The 19,773-nt window shown below is 42.4% G+C and overlaps 1 protein-coding gene across 1 annotated transcript; it reads left to right on the forward strand.

The window, feature by feature from the left end:
* The first annotated feature begins 317 nt into the window (after positions 1-317).
* LOC126534749 (membrane metallo-endopeptidase-like 1) lies at positions 318-19,427 on the forward strand. The gene is made up of 4 exons (XM_050181993.3): positions 318-1,721; positions 5,689-6,120; positions 8,006-8,188; positions 19,239-19,427. The coding sequence occupies exons 1-4, from the start codon at positions 630-632 to the stop codon at positions 19,425-19,427; spliced, it is 1,896 nt and encodes a 631-aa protein (XP_050037950.2). The 5' UTR covers positions 318-629.
* Positions 19,428-19,773: the final 346 nt, after the last annotated feature.

Below are 19,773 nucleotides of genomic sequence, written 5' to 3' on the forward strand. Positions count from 1 at the left end.
ACAAATAACATATGTTATGGTAGATTATACTAGTATAAACATTAACAAAAGAGAAAGAGGCCATTAGCTCCTTACTGTGCCTATCCAGAAGCATTTGATGATGCTTTTTAGCGTCCACGACCACGCAGTATTCACGTTCGCTTATATTGGCTTCGATGAATGTCCCAATCTTGTGGGCTATAAATAATTCATTTTATATGTTATCAACTAAAGGTAAACACAAGAAAGCTCGAGAAAATGTACTCTCATATAAGAAATAGCACAATACTTATGCAAGAGAGAGATGTTGTATGAGCAGAACAGCCAATTCTGTTTTGTCCGGACATTGTATGACAAAAAAGTTATCCGAATCCACGTTATACGTTTGTTTTCATACGCTTACCAACTTGGCTTTGTGGAAAGTGTGACAGTTTTGGACAGTATACGTAGGCATGAGTCTTATTTATTGTTTTTGTTATGTGGCCTTCCCAATACATTTCATTTAGCTTAGCGGCTGTTCGTACATCTCCTGCGCCTTGCAGAATTAGTTCCGCTGTGTCACTGCCTATATTTAGGTAATATTACCCGTGCGCCTAGACTCTGAAATATGCCGTTATTATTTTGCGTTAATTCAGCAGTGATTTCTTGAAATGACGCCTAACAGGAAGCGTGTTCCTTTCTACTGCAGGTATCGCATTGAAAATCAGCTGGACAAAAGCCTCAACCCCTGTGATGATTTCGCTGATTACGTCTGTCGTCGCTGGACCACAAGACAGAAGCTTCTCCTGTCAAGATCAGAGATGTGGGATATGCTTTTGTCGTGGCTGTACAACCTTCCGGAAAGGCTGAACACAGGTTTTTCCCGATTCCCTATAGCCAAAAAAGTTATTGCAATGTTTAACGCTTGCAACAAACAGGGCGGATCACAAATCCACATCACGAAAGAATTCATGCGCGCAAGAGGCATTGTCTGGCCGGAAAAAGCAGAAGAAGCAGTTTCACCGGAGAAGGCCCTTTTTGACCTCTCGGTGAACTGGAACGTGCACCTGTGGTTTACCTTGAAGATATTTCCCTTTATTTCGAAGGAAACTCCACGACTTATATTTGTGGAACCGAATGAGCTCATGCGTTGGTTGAAGGCCGTGTTTAGCCAAATACCAAAGCAAACCTTTCAAAGAGTCTACAAAGAACTCTTCCGTGTTTTTTCAAATGACACGAGCAGCGAACCGGAACCTGAAGACATCTTGAAGACGTATGGCGTCCTTGAGCGTGTCTTCAACATCTTGGTACCATCGCGTCGTTACAAACCAGGCATTACGAAACTATTATCTTTGAGTGATATGGACTACAACTCCTCCTTTCCCATTGGATCGCACCTTATGAATGTGCTGAATTCTGTGGCGGCATTCGATCCGCCGATCTCATTGAATGACTTGGTGATTATGAAGGAGAGTTCTAATATTGGGAAGATTTTCGACATGATCACCGATTTCGGCAACGAGGTGGTCTTGCGCCACCTGTCATGGTTGTTTGTGCTGGAATATGGGGCACTGGCACACCCAGCGGCTGTCCTGTTTATCCTTCGTGGCAGTGGGAACCGTGCCAGGCAAGCGTTGCCCCGTTACTGCGCTTGTCAAGTCGAGTCGAGCTACAAACTCCTTGTGGCTGCCATGGCCTCCGTAGGCCTCTTCTCCGAGCAAGAGCGACGCCGCATCGACGAGCATCTGGCCGCCATTGTGGAGGTGGGTGAGGCGACGCACACACCTATACGATATTTCTTCGCAGCCACCAGGTCGCATTTGCACAGAATCAAGGTAGTAACATAACTAAAAGGAAAGAACGCATGACCTTGTGTAGGTGAGATACTCTATTTTGTACGTGAACTGGGCAAACAAGATTTGACGGCACTAATAATTTCTACTTCTATACTCGTATTTTCTTCTCTATTTAATTAGCACCCACTGCGAGGTGAATAAATAATGAGCTAGATCCACAAGCAAAAAGGAAAAAAAAATGAATAATATGGTGTTCCACTTATAATTGTTTTGTTAATATATCATCGCATGTGAAACGATGAATGCAAAAGCAATTCACCGCCACCCTCGAAAGGATGAATGTGCATGCCTGCATGGAAGCACGAAGCTGCGACAATTGCTTCAGATGCGAGAAATAGTGGCGGTTTGTATCCTATTGTGAGGAGAAGCTTCAGTACAATTAACTGTCTTACAAAGATTTGAAGTGTAACTCTTTCTAAATGAATGCTTTCTTTAGAGAATGTTACCAGCCTTTTGCGGTACTTGTTTTATATTATCGTGTGAACTGCAACTCTTTCTAAATGAATGCTTTCTTTAGAGGATATTACCAGCCTTTCGCTTGTTGTTGCTATATGACTGTGTGGTCAAAACCATAAAACAGCGCATCGCATAAATGTTTGTCGATAGCTATCCACTGTGCTACTTATCCCTTTTTTTTAAGGTGCAATTGTGTCTTATTATCCCGTTCATAGAAACGGCGGGGATTTTTAATAGAGCACTTATACATACGGCTGTAATGAGATGGCACAACTGCATCTTTTTACTGAAATTATTAAACAGAAATTTAATGTGAGCGCATGCGTAGGCTAATATACGCTCTAGCGGTGTCAACATACTATTAAAGAGAAATGTTTTTCTAAATGTAAGGTATTTTTTATGTAACTCTTTATTGTATTGCATGTATGACAGTTGGTAGCCACACTACAGGAATGTATGTTCCTGTTAGCCCATTTTCTCAGCATTGGAAGTGCGAAAGTTCCTTTAACCTCTAAACAAGTTATTGATCAGGTAACTAATGAACCAAATTGTTTTTGCCTTCGCGAGTGGCGTTTTTTACAACTCCTAATAATATAACTAAACATACTCCACTAGCGCCACGATTCCCTTGTTCGCAGTAAATTCGTCCTGGCCTAAACTATCAAACTGTCGCGACCAACTCACGTAGAATGAAGAATCGCTGCAATCATAGCACCCAACGCAAGTGGAATTCGTGCCACACAAGTTCATGCCCGCCGCGGTAGCTGAGCGGCAGGGATGTTCTGCTGTTGACCATAAAGTCACGAGCTCGATTACTGGTAGTGGCTGAAGCATTGCGACTTTGGGTGTATGCAAAAAAGAAACGCAGCTCCACCTCAATGTTGGAATCTATACCACGTCAGTCTTGCATGAATTAGCGAGGTAGCAGCAGTAGGAGGTGGGTACCCGGGCATTGTTTCGTCGCCTGTACCTGTTTGCGCTCTTAAATTGCATTGGTCGTGTAGAATAGGTATGATGCTCGGCGAGGGATTAATGTTGATGAAATGCGCATTAACAGAAACGCATGACCAATATCTGAATATATTTAGGCTTCAAACTCTTTTATCCAAGTGGCATATTCTGTTAGAGTTTAAGCCTAAAATGGGCACCTACCCAATGGCATTCATCTCATTGCACACGCTCAGTCACCCAAGTTTTCCATGTAAATATGCAAATAGGTCCGGCGATTAAAAGCGGGGACCAGTAAATCCCGGCAACTAAATATGCCCATAGAACTATGCAAATCCAAGGCACACTTGGTATATTTGTGGTGCGGAAGCTTAGTAAAGCGGTTATTGAAAGACTTTGCAACCAAAGGCCCCGCTAAAATTTGCTTCACATTCATTCACTAGAACGCCCACTCTCATAGAATGTTTATGTTATCCACCATGGAAATCACAACTCTACCGACATGGAATTTTGCATTTATTCTCAATCCACTGTCCACAAGCTATGCCGTATCTGAAGCTGCAAATCACCTGGATTCGCATGGTGAGATGTATGTGCATCGATATCACAAGGACAAAGACTTTGTGTGATGCTTGTTGAGGAAAGAATGGTGATAACAGATGTATGTAGAATTAAGTATGACACGTATAGCGCAACATTTAAGCATTCTGCACACCCCATAAGTCACAGTGCCAATGTTTATCTGGATGATTGGCCAGGAGAGAGCAGACTTCCATGGAAGATATTGACTGCCTCAAATCGATGACTCAAGGCAATAATATTCAGCATTCTATTAGCAGTACGGTAAATTTAGGGTGTCTATCAGCCGACAGTATGTGTTAGGTTTTATCTAGGAATCGTAGCGGGACATTACCATTATGAAGGATTAGACAGGAACCGGCAGACATACTGCAGCACATGCTGAACTGTCTAATAAACGAATACGTCTAGATCGTCTAGATTTCGTCTAGATTTAGAGATTCCAGTTAGTTACTGCTATATGTTCTGATTTTGTATACGAAGTAAATTTGTTTCGTCACGCCGAACGGAGGTATGAATACTTGGTCCGCATAAGACACCTCGCTGGTAGCTCCAAATATGATTTTTATATTTTTATCCGATTATACCCACCGAGACGACGACTGAGCCAAAGACGAGCAGCGACGCGAAACGTGGAAAGTATGCAAAGAAAGGTTCTCTTAAAAACAGATGTGTACACATTCACCAAAAATTGGAGATCCCAGCAGGTTGCTCTTAATCCAGACCGCTACAATTTTCCCCTGTCTCACGGAGCCTCTGTTGCCTTCGGACATTAAACTCATCAGTCCACTAAATGCTGACTCAATCAATCGAGCAAGTGAACCTCGCAAAAGGGCGACGTACGTGCATCGTGCTCCTTCAAAACAAAGCTAACGCACTACCGTAGAAGTACTAGCGTTGGGTGAATAATTGCAGCGCCACATTTTCGTGTACCAATTATTAGTATGAAACTTTACATACTCTCGAGTGTCGGGCTGGTAGTGGTCTGTAGAGTGTAACGAAATGTCTAGCAAAATAACAGTGCGTAACTATGGCCCAACAAGAATGCGTCAGAGAAACTATTATACAACACATGGCACTCGTGTTCGTCGACAACTGCTGGCGTCATGGCGAAAGAGCATTCCAGTCTTCCGAAGTCCAACAAATAAAAAAATGATGGCGCGTGCATCCATTGGAGACGAATGACATAGTTAATGTGATTACCAATCTTTTACGTATTGGTTCAATTATGTGCAGCGCCAGATAAATCTTAAGTGACTTTTTTGCCATTGAAGAGGCAATTTTGCCATTTGACATAACCAATGACACATGCCCAGTAAATCAAGTTGGCTTGAAATGTGTTTATTGAAAAACGTTACGTATCAACGGACCGGATTCGGCATGAAGGAGGTTCATTAAAGACCGAGGCATACCCACTGTCACATACCAATGGCACAAAATGGGGTGAAAGATCCTAGTTACAAACGTACACTCTGAAATCTTAATGTAGTCCAAGAAAAATCCTGTCTCGCCTTTAATCGAGGGTAGATGTAAGCATGAAATGGCTATCGGAAAAGCAGGTTGGTTCGAGAGGATACTAGCCACAATCTTAAAATGGGTGTAGCGCATGTTCGCGACGGCAGACCCCACCACGCCATACTAGGCACTCGTCCATATGGACGCGATAGTTTCCTATCACAGACAAAACCTCTTTGCAAGTCTCGTCTCGGCCAAACTACAAGCAGCGGTGCGCCTGACGCAAAAATTATATTTTAGAATTAAATTGGCCCTTTGTTCGAAGCGTCGTGCGCTACCTTAGCAAATGTAGCAAATCATTCTATACGATGTGCGTAAAAGGTCCACACGATGTGCCTGCTGCTGACAACATTCATTTGACAATCTTCTTATGCAGGAGGCTGCCAATAAAACGTGGGCAGTCTCGTGGCTCGACAACGATACGAAAAAAATTGCCGTGGCAAAGCTGAAGAGCGTACGCACAGTGTTGTGGCCTTCTGACAAGTTCCTCACGCCCGAGGCACTTGACGAAGTGTACGCAAACTTCACCTACAGCGCCTCGTCGTTCGCGGAGTACTGGATCGAGACCCGTCGCAGCCAGCGCCTGATGTTCGGCTCCCAGGCAGCCGAAGAGGAGATGTTCCTAGACGACAGCACCATGCTGCCATACGTACACTACAAACACGTGCTCAATCACCTGACCCTCTCCATGGGAGCACTGGCACCTCCTCTCTACTGCAAGGATGGCACGAATGCCATGTTTTATGGCGGCCTGCTGTACGCTTACGCTCGGGAGCTCATGACAGCCATTGACAGCGATGGAGTTAGAGTAAGGGAACTGTAGATTGGACAAAATTTTTGCTTGCGTGGATTGATGGTGCCTACTAACCGTGGTGGCCCGAGCAGGCGACTGTCGTAGAATGTATGTACGAGCAAAAATGCTTCTCTTTGCTTTTTTCGAAGGAGGATGGCTTCTGGTAGCTGGAGAAACATTGTCTCCCGCCTCAATATGTTGAAGGTAAACACATTTTATAACATTCTTAAGACCCACATGATAAACGAATAAACCACGGCCAGAGTTTGTAGCTTTGCATATTTATGTCTCCAGGGGCGTGTTATCACCTTCGTTCTTGGCGTTCCCTCTTGTCCATTTAGTTGTACAATAGCCCGCTATAGGGATGCAATGCATTATATTATAACTGCTGAAAAGTAATTCAGCTTCTCATGTCAGTGAAATTTCCGTTAGTATGAACTATCTGCTGATCTACCTCTGCAGCTCGCTTCATTTGATAACTAGCACCATAACGCTTTTGTTATCTCTTGAGTTCCTCATACTTGAATCCTCTCTTAACGTGCGATCGTTGCTTCCAGAAAATAATTCGTCCTCCTAATCAGCTGGAAATTGATTCCCTGTTTTTTTTTTTCCTTTCGAATGTGAGAGATTCTGTGTTCATTGTCTGCATTGTTGATAAAACTGCAACGCTCCGTCCAGAAGTCTTCATTTGCGTATGGCGCCCATGTTTACCGTTCGTAACTGTTTGTTAGAGCGTAATTCATCTACACATGCTGCGTGTACGTTAATTTACCTGATTATTCTTGTCAGATTTGGAAAACTGGCGTCGACTACATGATAGCCTGTTCCTCGCTACGCAGTCCACTTCAAGTTCACCGCCGAACCGGTTAACTCCTTCCATTATCCTCCTGTGAACCGAAGAAGCTCAGAGACATAACCGCTTTTTGAGTCTGTTTTTAATGTCGAGTGGTATACTAATAATGCGAAGAAGCCCAAGTTTTTATGCCACGGTTAGGCTAGGCCGTGTAGCATTGCAGACGATACAGTTTCTGAAAGATGGAGTCGGATACAAATACAACCGCCCAAGCAAACCACACGCACTATGCTGCTGCCAATCGCCACTCGTGACTGAATTCAATGCTTCATCGCGGAACGCTCGCACGTTGGAATCTTCTAAAGCCCATGATTCACTGCCCGTTTTTTAGCTGTGACAGGCTTCAGGCTCAGTACAGTGCGTGTGGCTCTTACATGAGTTTAAACGCGAAGTTTCTTTCTAGCACGTAAGTATGTAATAACGATGTCCCAGGCTAGCGTAATTCCTCCCTTCTGACAGTATTTAGTTGTAGCTGCTGTGTAAATATGCAAAGGCTGCCTCTATGTCTCAGAAGATGCATTAAACGCACACATGAACAACCAATGACACATTGAGCAAACGATAAAATGACATAACACGATGGGCGCACATGAATAGGAAGATTACTCGCACACGGTAATATACTCGTACGCAAACTTATTTTATTGTGGGCGGAGAACGACACGTAGGCAAGGCAAAAGTAAATGAAAGACACATTGTAGGTTAAGCTATCCGTAATCACGTGGCCGGTGAGTCAACCGCTGACCTTAACGTAATGATACTTACCTTTTGAACTGTAGGTAGCATTATCACCTCCTACCTAATACAGTATTTTTGGTACTTTACAGCCCGACTACTCCTTCCACAGCGTATATAATCAAGCATGAAGGCAGCTGCACAAGGTTGCACATATAACCTTATGGCGCATTGATCATAAGAAACATCATTATGCAGCTTTTTTGTTGCTGGATAAGGTATAAGCATCGTGATAAGGTATAAGCATCGTTGCTAATTCCTGTTGATGCGAAAGTGGTGTCAAATGAAGAATGAGCTAATAACTTCTTGCAGTTCAACCCTAAAGGCGAGTTTGTGACGTCCTGGTTGAGCTACGGCATTCAAGACACCTTCGAGAAGCGAACGCTCCGCTGCCTACCTGGAAACATCAGCATCTTCCCCGATGTTCCCGCGATGGAGGTGGCGTATGCAGCATTCAAGCGACACCACCACGAGAATAATAGCCGGCTGTCTGAGGTGGGTGGTATTCGAAAAACAGCACAGCCTCCTATACATGCAATATATGCCTGTCGGATCACCGCCGAACCTCCGTCGCTTATGCAGGTGCGACTTAGGTAGAATTAAAGTAATTGCATTTTGCGCCAGAGCGGCAAACCTAGCCGAACCCCTATCACGTACCGCTGGCGGCAGAGGACAAAAGTTGTCATTGTGGTAGAAGCAACCAAGTTTATGTGAAACGGTAAGATGATATTTGTTTGGGATTGCAACTACAGCAAAAACATTCCTGTTATACTGGTTGCTACCATTCTATTCTTGACACCCTTTTTTATTTCCCCAGCACCTAACATCAAAAATGGGAAAATCGTGTTTAAAATACATTGTGCAAGGTGCGCCACCGCTATAGTTCCAAAAACGGATGCTTCTCAGTGATTTGCAGATGAACCGTCAGGAACAGGATATGAAGGGCTTAAGCAAGGAGTCTTGTACATGCGAATCGCAACGAGGTCCAACTCGAAAGACTTAACGTAAGCCAGCCAAATCATGGCATCTGGTTACGTTGTCACACATATCAAAGAAACCTTCCCATATCTATAGAAATCTGAGCAACTTATTCTTCAAATACAAGGAACATGTATAGGTGAGTTCTCAGATTCTTCAGAAGTACGAGCATAGTTATTGTTTGCCATTTTTAAGAAATCTCCCCAAGACTGTAAACGCTTCACTATATCCGATCTTAGTACCTGTCAACACGTATGAACGACACCTTCCCAGATCTATAGAAATCTAAGCAACTTATTCATCAAAAACGGGCAACGTATACAGATTAGTTCCCAGATTCACCGGAAGTCCAATTATTCTTACTTGTTTGCCACTTTTAGGAATCTGTTCAAGACTGCAAGCGCTTCTCTATATACGAGCATAGTACTTTGACGATGTCGGTCGTACTAGATGCATGATCCAACATGGTACGCCTGATCTGCTGTGGCGGCTATAGTTTGTACGACGCTTATTTGTTTCCTCAATAAACGCCACTAAGGCACACACTGCCGCTGCAGTCCAAGAACAATTGCTGTGGAAATGTGCTGCATCGCTTCTTTCCAGTACAGCGCTTCGAAGAACTATGGATGTCAATGCGCAGTGTACTTTGTCATACGCAATTATCTCTGCCAAGAGCTTTTCCCAATCTCTGCACTTGCACTGACGCGGAAGCTTGTAAATATATTGTGCCACTCCACCTCCCTGCACCTACAATGAATATTCGAAGCAGGAGAAACGACTTAGAAAAGCTGACGCAGTGCATGAGTAAAGTGAATGTGACTTTGTGCTGTGAGCCGTGTCATGCATACGGGAATCTTGTTTTGCACATCACTGACGCACATGTGCCCTGAAATCCTTGATTGTTCTTCTGCAATATTTTATTACCACTTGCTGCTCTGAATTTGTGAATGCTCTGTCTTTACGTGTTTGAGGGTTAGCTGGTTCATATCACCATGTGAGAAAGGCGTGACACGCTATGAGAAATGACCGGGCAGGAAAAGTTGTTGATTCAAAACAAGTTTCAGCATTAGCAACTGCATTCACTCATCGACATCATATGGGGTATTAATAGAACGCAATTTCTGACAGCGCATGCTGATTTTATCATACACCCAAGAAGTTGAGTTTCATTCCTTCGCAGACCGACAGCGATATCGCTTATATAGATGTGTTGTTTCTTTGTGGTTCGATATGCCTCCACTAAGTCACTTGCCCGGCTGTCCTTGGTTTAGTTGAGTACACGCACTTTAGGACTCTGCTCGCTCGTTCAGGAAGCTCGATGAATGACCAAATGGGCAGTAGCCTCACTTTTCGGAAATGTTCGGGTCCTCTTGGCTTTTTATAAACAGAAGGTCGTGTTCGGCCAATATAAACCATGAATACCGCGCAGGTACCTTATGGCGTAGCACGCGTTTTGCCCAACAGGGGCACGTGCAGCAGCACAAAAAGAACGGGCGAAGGCTACCCAGAGTGCCGAGAAATCGGTAGACATCATGTACGTCTTAAGATCTTTCTTGCCAGTTTTGAACCACATTCCGCCCAGAATGAACAACGTAAAGCGGAATCAAATAACCAAACTAACAAAAAAGATTGGCGTAAGACAAATCTTACGAAAAAAGTTAAATCAGAAAACTTAAACTTTTTGTAAGGTCTGCAAGCTAGGGATGCCCACCGCTGCAAAGACGAGCGCTGTGGTAAAAAAAGGTTTGTTTATTATGGTGGCGTAGCAGGGAACTTCAGTAATTGCGCCACTAGTAAGCGTAAGTTGGTTCAGAAAGCTTAAAAAGTCGTCGCAGCTGCCGACGTAAAATGAAAGTTCGACAATAGCCGAGTAGTAGTCTTACCAACCTATGTTTATCTGCGCCGCCGAGCTGACGGGGGCAAGCGTTTGAGTGCGCTGTAGCGGCCGATTGGCGAGATGACAGAAAAGACAGCCGAGGATGGCGCATGCTTATGTCTTTGTGGAACGCTCGGATTTGTCTTCTCAAAATGCACAGAGCAGTTTTAGTGCTTATTTCTATTGATCGCGGCCGGCTGTGGAGGGCAATAGAAATATGAATGCTGTGCTGCGAACTTCTGCTTTATGTCAGGGGCGTATTTCACTAAGCTGCTCTGTTAATATGCAATTTCTTTACAAATAGGCTTTGCTAATTAAAAAGGTTTAGCGCGTTTTATTATTTCTTCTCGTATAAAGATTTATAGCCTCAAAAACGTTTTGTAACGCAATCATGCCCAGCCCTATGAGTAAAAGAAAGATAAAATTTGTAAAAAAAAATAATGATAGAAGTGCCCAAGACGCATCAATGACAAAGTTGACTGCTTTCAGGGACGGACATTACAGCTCTATTTGCTAACACCCAATAGAGTGTCATGAGGAGTATGAAAAGTCAGGCTATATTGCACGCATCAGGAAACACAGCCTTTTAGATATTAAGCAAAAGTTGGCATCACAGCATTAGTGTTACTACGTATCATATCAGCACACGCTGAATACAATTATGCATTAAAACTGTTCAGCGCATTTTGAGATGACAAATAAGAGCGCGCCACAAAGTTACAAGCACGTTCCATCCTTGGCTGTCAGTTGTGGCCTCTGGCTAATCAGTCACAGCCGCCTGTTGCAACGCTTACCCGAGTCAGCGCGAACGGCGCATATAGACATAATTATCTTCGTAAGACTGCGACTCCCTTATTGTATAAATTTATTTTTGTGTCGGCAGCTGCACCGGCTCTTTAGGTATTGTAAATCGATTTACGCTTACTGTTGGCTCAAGTACTATATATAGCACCTGCCCTACCATGTTATGCACACCTTTTTGCGACTACAGCCCTCGTCCTTGCAGCGGCGAGCATCACAAGCTTGCTGAACAAATTTGTCTTACGCCAAAATTTCTTAGTAAGTTTATTTATTTATTTACTGATTATTTATTCCGCCTGGCGAATTCTGCCCCTGACGTCATATATACAAACAGGACGTCTAAGATAGAAAAATCTTGATTTAGACGACACAAGTGGAAATTCATTAAAAGTGCCTTAGGGAGTCGACCTCTGTGACTAAGACACGCGACTACGGACCACTGAATTTTGTATCGCATATTATAACATATATATTTTCACCTCATTTGCATATTTAAGTGGTGGATATGCTACCAAAATTAACGGAATAACAGCAGCTTCAAAGATACGTATTCGCGTAAAAGTCTGCACTAAAAGTCGTGCAGACAGAAATTCTCATTCCAAACACCTCGTCGTGACAAAGAAAGAAAGTTTCAGGAAGAGCAATTACCATCCCTGACTACCAGTCTACCACATGCCTATAATCACCAGCGCTACAATATGGTTACTCTAAATGTTACTTCAGTGCAAACTGAGGAAACTGTAGCCCTATATGAGTGAATGAGCAAAAAAAAAAACTTAAGTAATCTTAAATATAGCATTTGTGAATACATGATGCAGCCTTCATTGATTACCCTATATGTGCTTACTATTTTTAGACGCACCGTGCTTATGTTCAAATTTAACAGTTGATTCACGATCGCGAACTGGAGCCTGAATTCGTTGGCCAAGCCGCGATGAAACGAAAAAAACTGTTAGGTGTAATGCTAAGAGACAGCAAGACAGTGGTGTGGATTAAACAGGAAAAACATGCTGTGATGTGTTGTGCTTTGAAGACAAGGAAATAGATACACAAAGAAACAAATGGAAAATCTCGAGCAAGTGACGTTTATTCTCGTTTTCGCATATGTGACGTGTTCATACAGTGCTAACAGGTTTTACCCTTTTAGACAGTTTTAGGATCGTTGCATAACTCACACGCTAAGGACAGACCAACAAACTTCAGGACGGAGTTTTTGTTCACATTCTTGTTTTTGGTGTGTTATCGGGAATCTGGGGTGTTTTCTTTCTCTCCTGAACACCAATTTTGCGGGAGCTTTGCGTTTCCTTGGGAGTGTTTTATAGCTCCTTTGAACAAGATTGCCGCTGGAGCCTCTACAGGGAGCACTGGACGATTTTTTTATTTGCTGTTTTGAACGCCGGGACTATGGACTACGTTATGAGGCGCTTTGGGAGCTTACTATTGCTGTTTTGAACACCAAAGTGTCAGGTGTTTCTGTATAATATTGGGAGTAATTTATTGAGCCTCTAAACACCATAACTGCCAGTGTTTTTATGAGGGGCCATGGGAGCTTCTTAATGTAGCTTCGGCATGCTAGTTTGATTTATTTGGGAATTTATAGGAGAAGCGCTGGGAGTTGTCGGAGTTGCTTGGCTTCTTGGGGGAGTTTTTAAGGAGTCCTTCGCAAAATAATTTTGCTCCTTATAGGAGTGCTTATGTGTGCATGTGGGAGCGAGTGGTCCCATATTTTAGGCGCTTTGTTTAAGGGAGCTCTTGTGAACAGTTCTAGGAATGAATTTTTTTTTTGCTTTTTATTGCAATATATAAAATAATGTCTGGGAGTTACTATCGACACTTTGAAGCAGCTTGGCTTAATAAGGGAGTTTTAAATAAATCTTTCAGGCGTGCTTTTTAGATCCTTTTCAGATGCTTTCCAGGGAGTTCTGGAAGTTTATTATGCTCTTTTGAGTCATATAACGAAGTTGAAAGGCGTTTTTTTAGTACAATGGGTCCTTTGAAGAGGGACAGAATGTATGACAAAGCAGTAAAATCTCTGGAAATTTAGTGTAGTTCTACAATCAAATGTGCCAGAATGATAGTACAATGAACTATTTTTGGCGAAACGAAAGTTAATTGACCGAATCAGTTGGATATAAACTAGAAATCAAGTACGACAGAAAATTTCACAGAAAGAATTTGACTAAATGGTGGCACACGCTCAGTCTCACACCCTTTGGCACATACAGCAGTTGGTGTCAAAGCGGTTCACTAAAGAACTGCATATACACTGAGGCCCCGGGGTCACATAATCAAAGTCCTCACCCGCCGTGGTTGCTCAGTGGCTATGGTGTTGGGCTGCTGAGCACAAGGTCGTGGGATCGAATCCCTGCTAAGGCGGCCACATTTCGATGGGGGCGAAATGTGAAAACACCCGTGTACCTAGATTTAATTGCACGTTAAAGAACTCCAGATAGTCGAAATTTCCGGAGTCCTCCACTACGGCGTGCCTGATAATCAGAAAGTGGTTTTGGCACTTAAAACCCCATAATTTAATTTTAATTTGAACCAAAGTCATGAGTGTTATATACGTATTGCGGCCCCACGGGTACATACGACATTTCCACAAATATAATGAGAGCTATTTTAACATTCCTGTGTTACCTAGTAGTGACCGTGAAGAAAGCAACAAAACTGGCCAGGAACAACTAGCGTTTTATTCGGCGATCCTGTGCCCTCAAAAACAGATTATTTTCAAAGAATTCCGATAGCGGCGAACACATTTAGCAGTCGTCGAAAATCTTATCTGCTGGTCAAGCGCGACGGCGTTCAAGCACGGGTCTCGAACGTTCTAGGGTAATCGATAGCGCCCGCGTGTATTCCAGAAAGTTCTACCCAATTCGCGCCACACATGCAATCAATTTACACAAGCTTCGCTGACAACAGAACCTTCGATAACACTCGAGAAATTTCTGATACATGCGGGAGCGTCTCGCGCTGAGCGATAACATTTGATAGGTGGGGAAAAGCGCTCACCCATAAAACCACGTGTCCACGTGTCACTTGCATCAGAAGGCGCCTGACGTTGTATAACCGACGCAGGCACAAACACCACCACCGCTCTTTGCACACCTCGCCATCGCAACCCCCGTTGAGCATTCAATATGTTGAGCGTCTCAACTTACCGCACGGTACTTTACTCACCCACGCATCCTCCTAGATGCCGATGGAGCGCAGCAATGTGAACTATATAACATAATTGTTGCGCTAGCTGAAATAATTTCTCCACCTGATACAGCACTTGTACGAGCAGTGATCTCAAGCTAAATATTGCAAATCACACAAATCGGCAATTGAACTATAATTTTCCTTTTATGCTAAAGCTTGAACATTTCTATAGGATGTCAAAAAATTAACGCAGTAACACTTAACACTATACTTAAAGGTGAAATTTTCGCGGAGGCAAACAGGCACACACTTAGCTACTAGGGCTGCACACATAAGGCATCGTTACGAATATTTTCTTTCGAAACACCCCTAACACTCTGACGGCCTAGGTGCTCCATGCAGCCATGCATGTGTTTCAAAAAGCAGGTATTTGTATTTTATTTGCCATATGGAACATGAAGATCAAGGTAGACAGGCTGATGATGATGTGCAAGCAGTGGCGGCCTTGAAAGGGGATGAAATCCACACGAAAAGCTTGGTAAATTGAGATGGAAGTGCCTGATAGGGAGCATTCTGACAAACAGAAAAAGTAATTCTATACTCTTGTATTAAAATTGATCTTATATGAATATTTGTACCTAGCACATCAAATAATTGACAGTGCTGGCTATGTAATTCCCCGACAGCAAGTATATCTTGGGAATCTCAGGTTCTCAGGAAAACGATAGCCAAGTACTAGGGTTGCAGACTGCTCGCATAGAATATTCTGAAAACTTCACGTCACATGAGAAATCCACACAAATAAGCTTGGTACGTTGAGATGGCAGTGCATGATAGGGAGCATTCTGACAAACAAAAACATAATTCTATACTCTTGTATTAAAAATTGATATTATATGTATATTTGAACCTAGCACAACAAATAATTTGACAGTGCTGGCTATGTGATTCCCCGACACTAAGTAAATTTTGGTAATCTCAGGTTCTCAGAAAAACGATAGCCGATTACCTGGGTTGCAGACTACTCACATAGAATATTTTGAAAACTTCATATCATGTGAGCATTATTATTATCTTTTGGCATAACGCTGAAACGTCATGACACTCTGAAAGGTGCAAATAGGATTTTGATGAATGACCTCAAGAATTTGCATAGTGTTTCACTAACTGATATGGACCGTTATTATTTGTCATCGGCAAAGGGTATTTGTTTGATGCTGATTTGACTACAAATAAATTAGGAACCTTAGAGCACTTGCTGAAAAGTATTTTCATTCAGCTAGGCTGGTTTATAGGCACGAGTAATCAGCTTTAAGAACCCTTATTTAGTAGTGAAGAAAAGAGCCTTTCAATAAAGGAATCAACAGCTGCAGTGACTAAAAGTTTAGGAATTTAGGAATCAGCTCTTCAGATCTGCAGAAGCTCTTTAATTATGTGGTAGGACGCCTAGCAACAGTGACCATAGCAGTAAATAGTGAAAACACTATAAATATTGTTAAAGTGAATGTGCTCCTAATAATATTTGTAATGTGTTGATTTATACGTGACCAGATTATGCAGCAGCACCAGGAGTAATGCGCCTATCTTTGGGGTGCTTAGACAGTTCATTAGCATAACAATAATCAATGCAAATCAACATCGTAAAGGATCTCATGGTTACTGGGGCTTTTTCACATAGGCTTGACAAAACAATCACACGAGCATTCGACCATCTCATTAACAAAGGACGTTTTGCTTGCGCCACTTCAAGAAACTTTCAGATGCGTAGAATTGTTCAAGAGCCTTTAAGAAATGGGTATGGCTCTAGTATTGTGGATAAATTGTTGCCTGTAACAGTTGTAAATCAGATTATCTACTAGTTCGGTCCATCCACAGAAAGTTTAAGCTTTCCTTCACTTTGCTAAAAATGGGAGGACAAAAACTTTATTGGAGTTATTTGGAACCTATGAATGTTAGGAAAAATGATAATATGCAATATTAACATTTCTACGAGAAGATTCAGGGGCCTGTGGGAGAGGTGGCTAAGTGGATTGTGATGCTGACATAACTAGCAGTTAGATAAAAGATGGCACAAGGAATCGGCATGTATATTGCATGGATGCAACAATTCTGCTTCATTTCATTGCTGCAAAACTGAACACTTACAGAAGTTTTTCATCCACTGAAAAATATGGTTTAGTCATCGATAGCTTTCAGCATGCTATTAATATGTATGCTCAAGAGGTTTGAATTCTTCAAAGACAGACATGTCGCAATTAAATGTAAGAGCACAGTAAAGTCAGCCAGTGTTCTAGAAATATGCTTACACATACGGTAAAGAAATTAAAAAAAAAAAACAAGAATGCGTTGGAAAGAACACCAAAGTGACCAGAATCGTACGAAACAATATTACAGTACCATAGAAGACAAAACACCAAATGCGCAGACTGGATGCCACACATCAACTGACCTCACTAGAGAGTGATTACGCATGTAAATACCTCCCATTCATAGCAAAATTTCACAATACGTGACATGTAACCCCTTTTGTCGAAGATCCACGCACAACACAAATTATTTGTTCAAGTAATAATTCCTTTATTCGAGACCCCTGTAGAAGGTGTGCTAATGTTGCTATTGGTGCATTGTGAAGAAGAGGCCTAGCAAAACAATCATTTACCGTCCTTATATTTTTGAAGTAAATGTGTACTGTTAAATTTCGGTGTGTTTGACATCTTTTACAAGGTTTTGTGAATCGTCCAGACCCTGTTAACGACTGAATCTGCGCACGATGCTCCTGCAGATGGTCATTAATGCGACTCCTGCTCTGTCGAATGCAACACTCACTGCAGAAGAAGGCATCAGAGGCACCCAAGCTGCCTCAAGGGCAGGCTGAGAGAGCATTATGCGTATGTTGGGTGTCAGCAAGACCTGCACAAGCTACCAAATTTGACAGCGCACAAATACTCCGAAAAATGTAAGGCTGAAAGTGCAGCTTGAATTATAACACCTTTTTACAAACAAGAGTCGATCAATGCAATAGCAATCCTGACCATATCCCGAATGCAAAAATTTATCACTTGAACAATGTGTGCCACATTCGTCATAGATGAAATTAGTAATATATATTACGCTGTGTCAATGTATAGTCAAATTTTTCCGCAAATGTGAATCTATCATAGCTTTATTTGATATCTAGTATAATAAAACGAGTTTACGCGCATGGACCGCCTTGTGCATTTCATGTCTGTTTCATGTTACAGTGTATAAACCATGTTTCCTAATGCCGGTAGCCAACACTTCTACCTTTCAGAAATACTATAAAGCGTCATTTGTTCGCAGTAGTATGATGGCATGAAACAACCTTAAGCACCTGCGCAAACTTTGCATTCACAGCAGTAGTCCTGTTATTAAAAACGTGCTGAAATGAAATCGTAGAGGACAGAAACATTCCCTGAGTGAACTGTTAAGACCTTTTTTCAACAAACTCCCTCCTATTAAATTGCAAAAAAAAAAAAATGTGAAGGCTAAAATAAGATAAGTTCAACAATTCGGCAACAATCGCTTGAAAGTTACCTATCACTGTTTGTTATAATTTATAGAAGCCATGTAGTGAAAGATCAAAATAATATGACGCTCTTGTGATTCTATTCGCACGCAAAATGTTTTGAGGACTAATATAATTCACATCATATACTGTTCATAAATTCCATGATTGTCGGGAAAGATGTAGTGTCATTGTAATTCCAATGAAGAAGTGGAAATTACTGTCAATTGCCATCAAATCAGATTTGGAGCTCACATATGTAACACAAGAAAATAGACTGCCTTAACCGTGAGATAAGTGCAGATGATCTGTACGCTCTCGATGACCTGTAAAACTGCTTTAGGGCCTCCAAGACCTCTTCGTCATGGCAACTTTTCATTCCACCGCAAACAGTTCATCGTGGTGTTCTTGCAATCTTATCGGTGTGCCTGTGTTATCCGAAACCACGCAACAAGGAAATTTATAGATTCTTGTTATTTCAGATGTTTAAGCTTCCGCTCCAGGATTGTAACCATAGTCTGCAGCAGGAGTATGCTTACCACGTACGGCATTCCCTATATTTATGGAAGTCACAATATTGTAGGCCCTTTCAAGGCCGTTAAATAGCACCGAAAATGTCAGCAAAATAATTAAGTTGGCTAGGCTAAAACCAGTTGTACAGTGCTCTGCTATTCAGACGGGAAAATTGAAGCGCATGGCTGCCAGTCCTGTTTGCGACACTGGTGGGTGCTGGGGACACCGAGCCGATGCTTTGTGTCTGGCGTGCCATGAAAGCGAGAGCCTTTGCAATTCATTATGATTGCATTTGCTTCCTCAGGGGTCATGCAGCAATCTTCGGTCGCACAAAATGCGCCAGCCACCATACGTTTCAATCGCTGAGCACTGTACCTGAAAATTACTCCACCTCGATGTTGGACTACACATTTTCAGAGAAATTGTTTGTGTTCCTGCAGAATATAGTTGCTAGCTTGTATTTTATTTATTTATTTACCACCTGCCTTGCGGCAAAACGTCAGGGAAACAGGAAAGAATTCTGTACAAGTCAAAGACATTTCAAGTCACTGAAATAACGCGTCATACCGAAGTCGAATTGTTTACCAAGCTCATATTACACAAGTTTATGTCATTTGTAATTGTAAAAGCAACAAAGAATCCAATTATAAATCATTTGCAAGCTTTGCAGGGAATCATAAAACACAAGCTTGACCCTTTCTTCACAGGAACTGACCGAGGAGAAGGTGTTCTTCATCACCACCTGCCTCCCTTCCTGCTCTTCAACGCCTGCCGACAACATCTACGGTGGTGACTGCAACAAGGCGGTCATGAACTTCGCGCCGTTCGCCGAAGCCTTCGGTTGTCCCGCCGGTTCCAAGATGAACCCTGCGTCAAAGTGCCCGTTTTACGATTGATTTCGTGTGCGCTCTTTTTTCCTGCCCCATCTCTTTCTTGAGTAATGCTTTCTCTTCTCTTGTTGTTTGTGCGTACGATCTTTCTCTGTGATACGAGTTGTTGGCTCTGATATTACCAGGGCGTTGTGCACGTTCAACGAAAGCCCACCTTTACACTGTGAAGCTGGACTCATCTCAGGCCACCTCATTTGTGAACTGTCTGTTGTGCCTCATGTTTTGCTGCGGTACTCCATTGTTTGGCGCTGCGTGGATTTTACGTGGTCGTAGTTTTCGCCACTATGTGCAAGATTACAGGGCCACGCTTCATAGATAATGGCTGATAGCTGATTATAATATTGTGCGCCAT

Source organism: Dermacentor andersoni, chromosome 7, assembly GCF_023375885.2.
Source record: "Dermacentor andersoni chromosome 7, qqDerAnde1_hic_scaffold, whole genome shotgun sequence".
Classification (NCBI taxonomy): Eukaryota; Metazoa; Arthropoda; class Arachnida; order Ixodida; family Ixodidae; genus Dermacentor; species Dermacentor andersoni.

Bases quoted from the DNA above. Each gene is read 5' to 3' on its own strand.
- LOC126534749 (XM_050181993.3), top strand. From the start codon at position 630: ATGACGCCTAACAGGAAGCGTGTTCCTTTCTACTGCAGGTATCGCATT. The intron at 6,121-8,005 runs GTAAGGGAACTG...AACTTCTTGCAG, and splicing joins TTGACAGCGATGGAGTTAGA to TTCAACCCTAAAGGCGAGTT. The intron at 8,189-19,238 runs GTGGGTGGTATT...CTTTCTTCACAG, and splicing joins ATAATAGCCGGCTGTCTGAG to GAACTGACCGAGGAGAAGGT.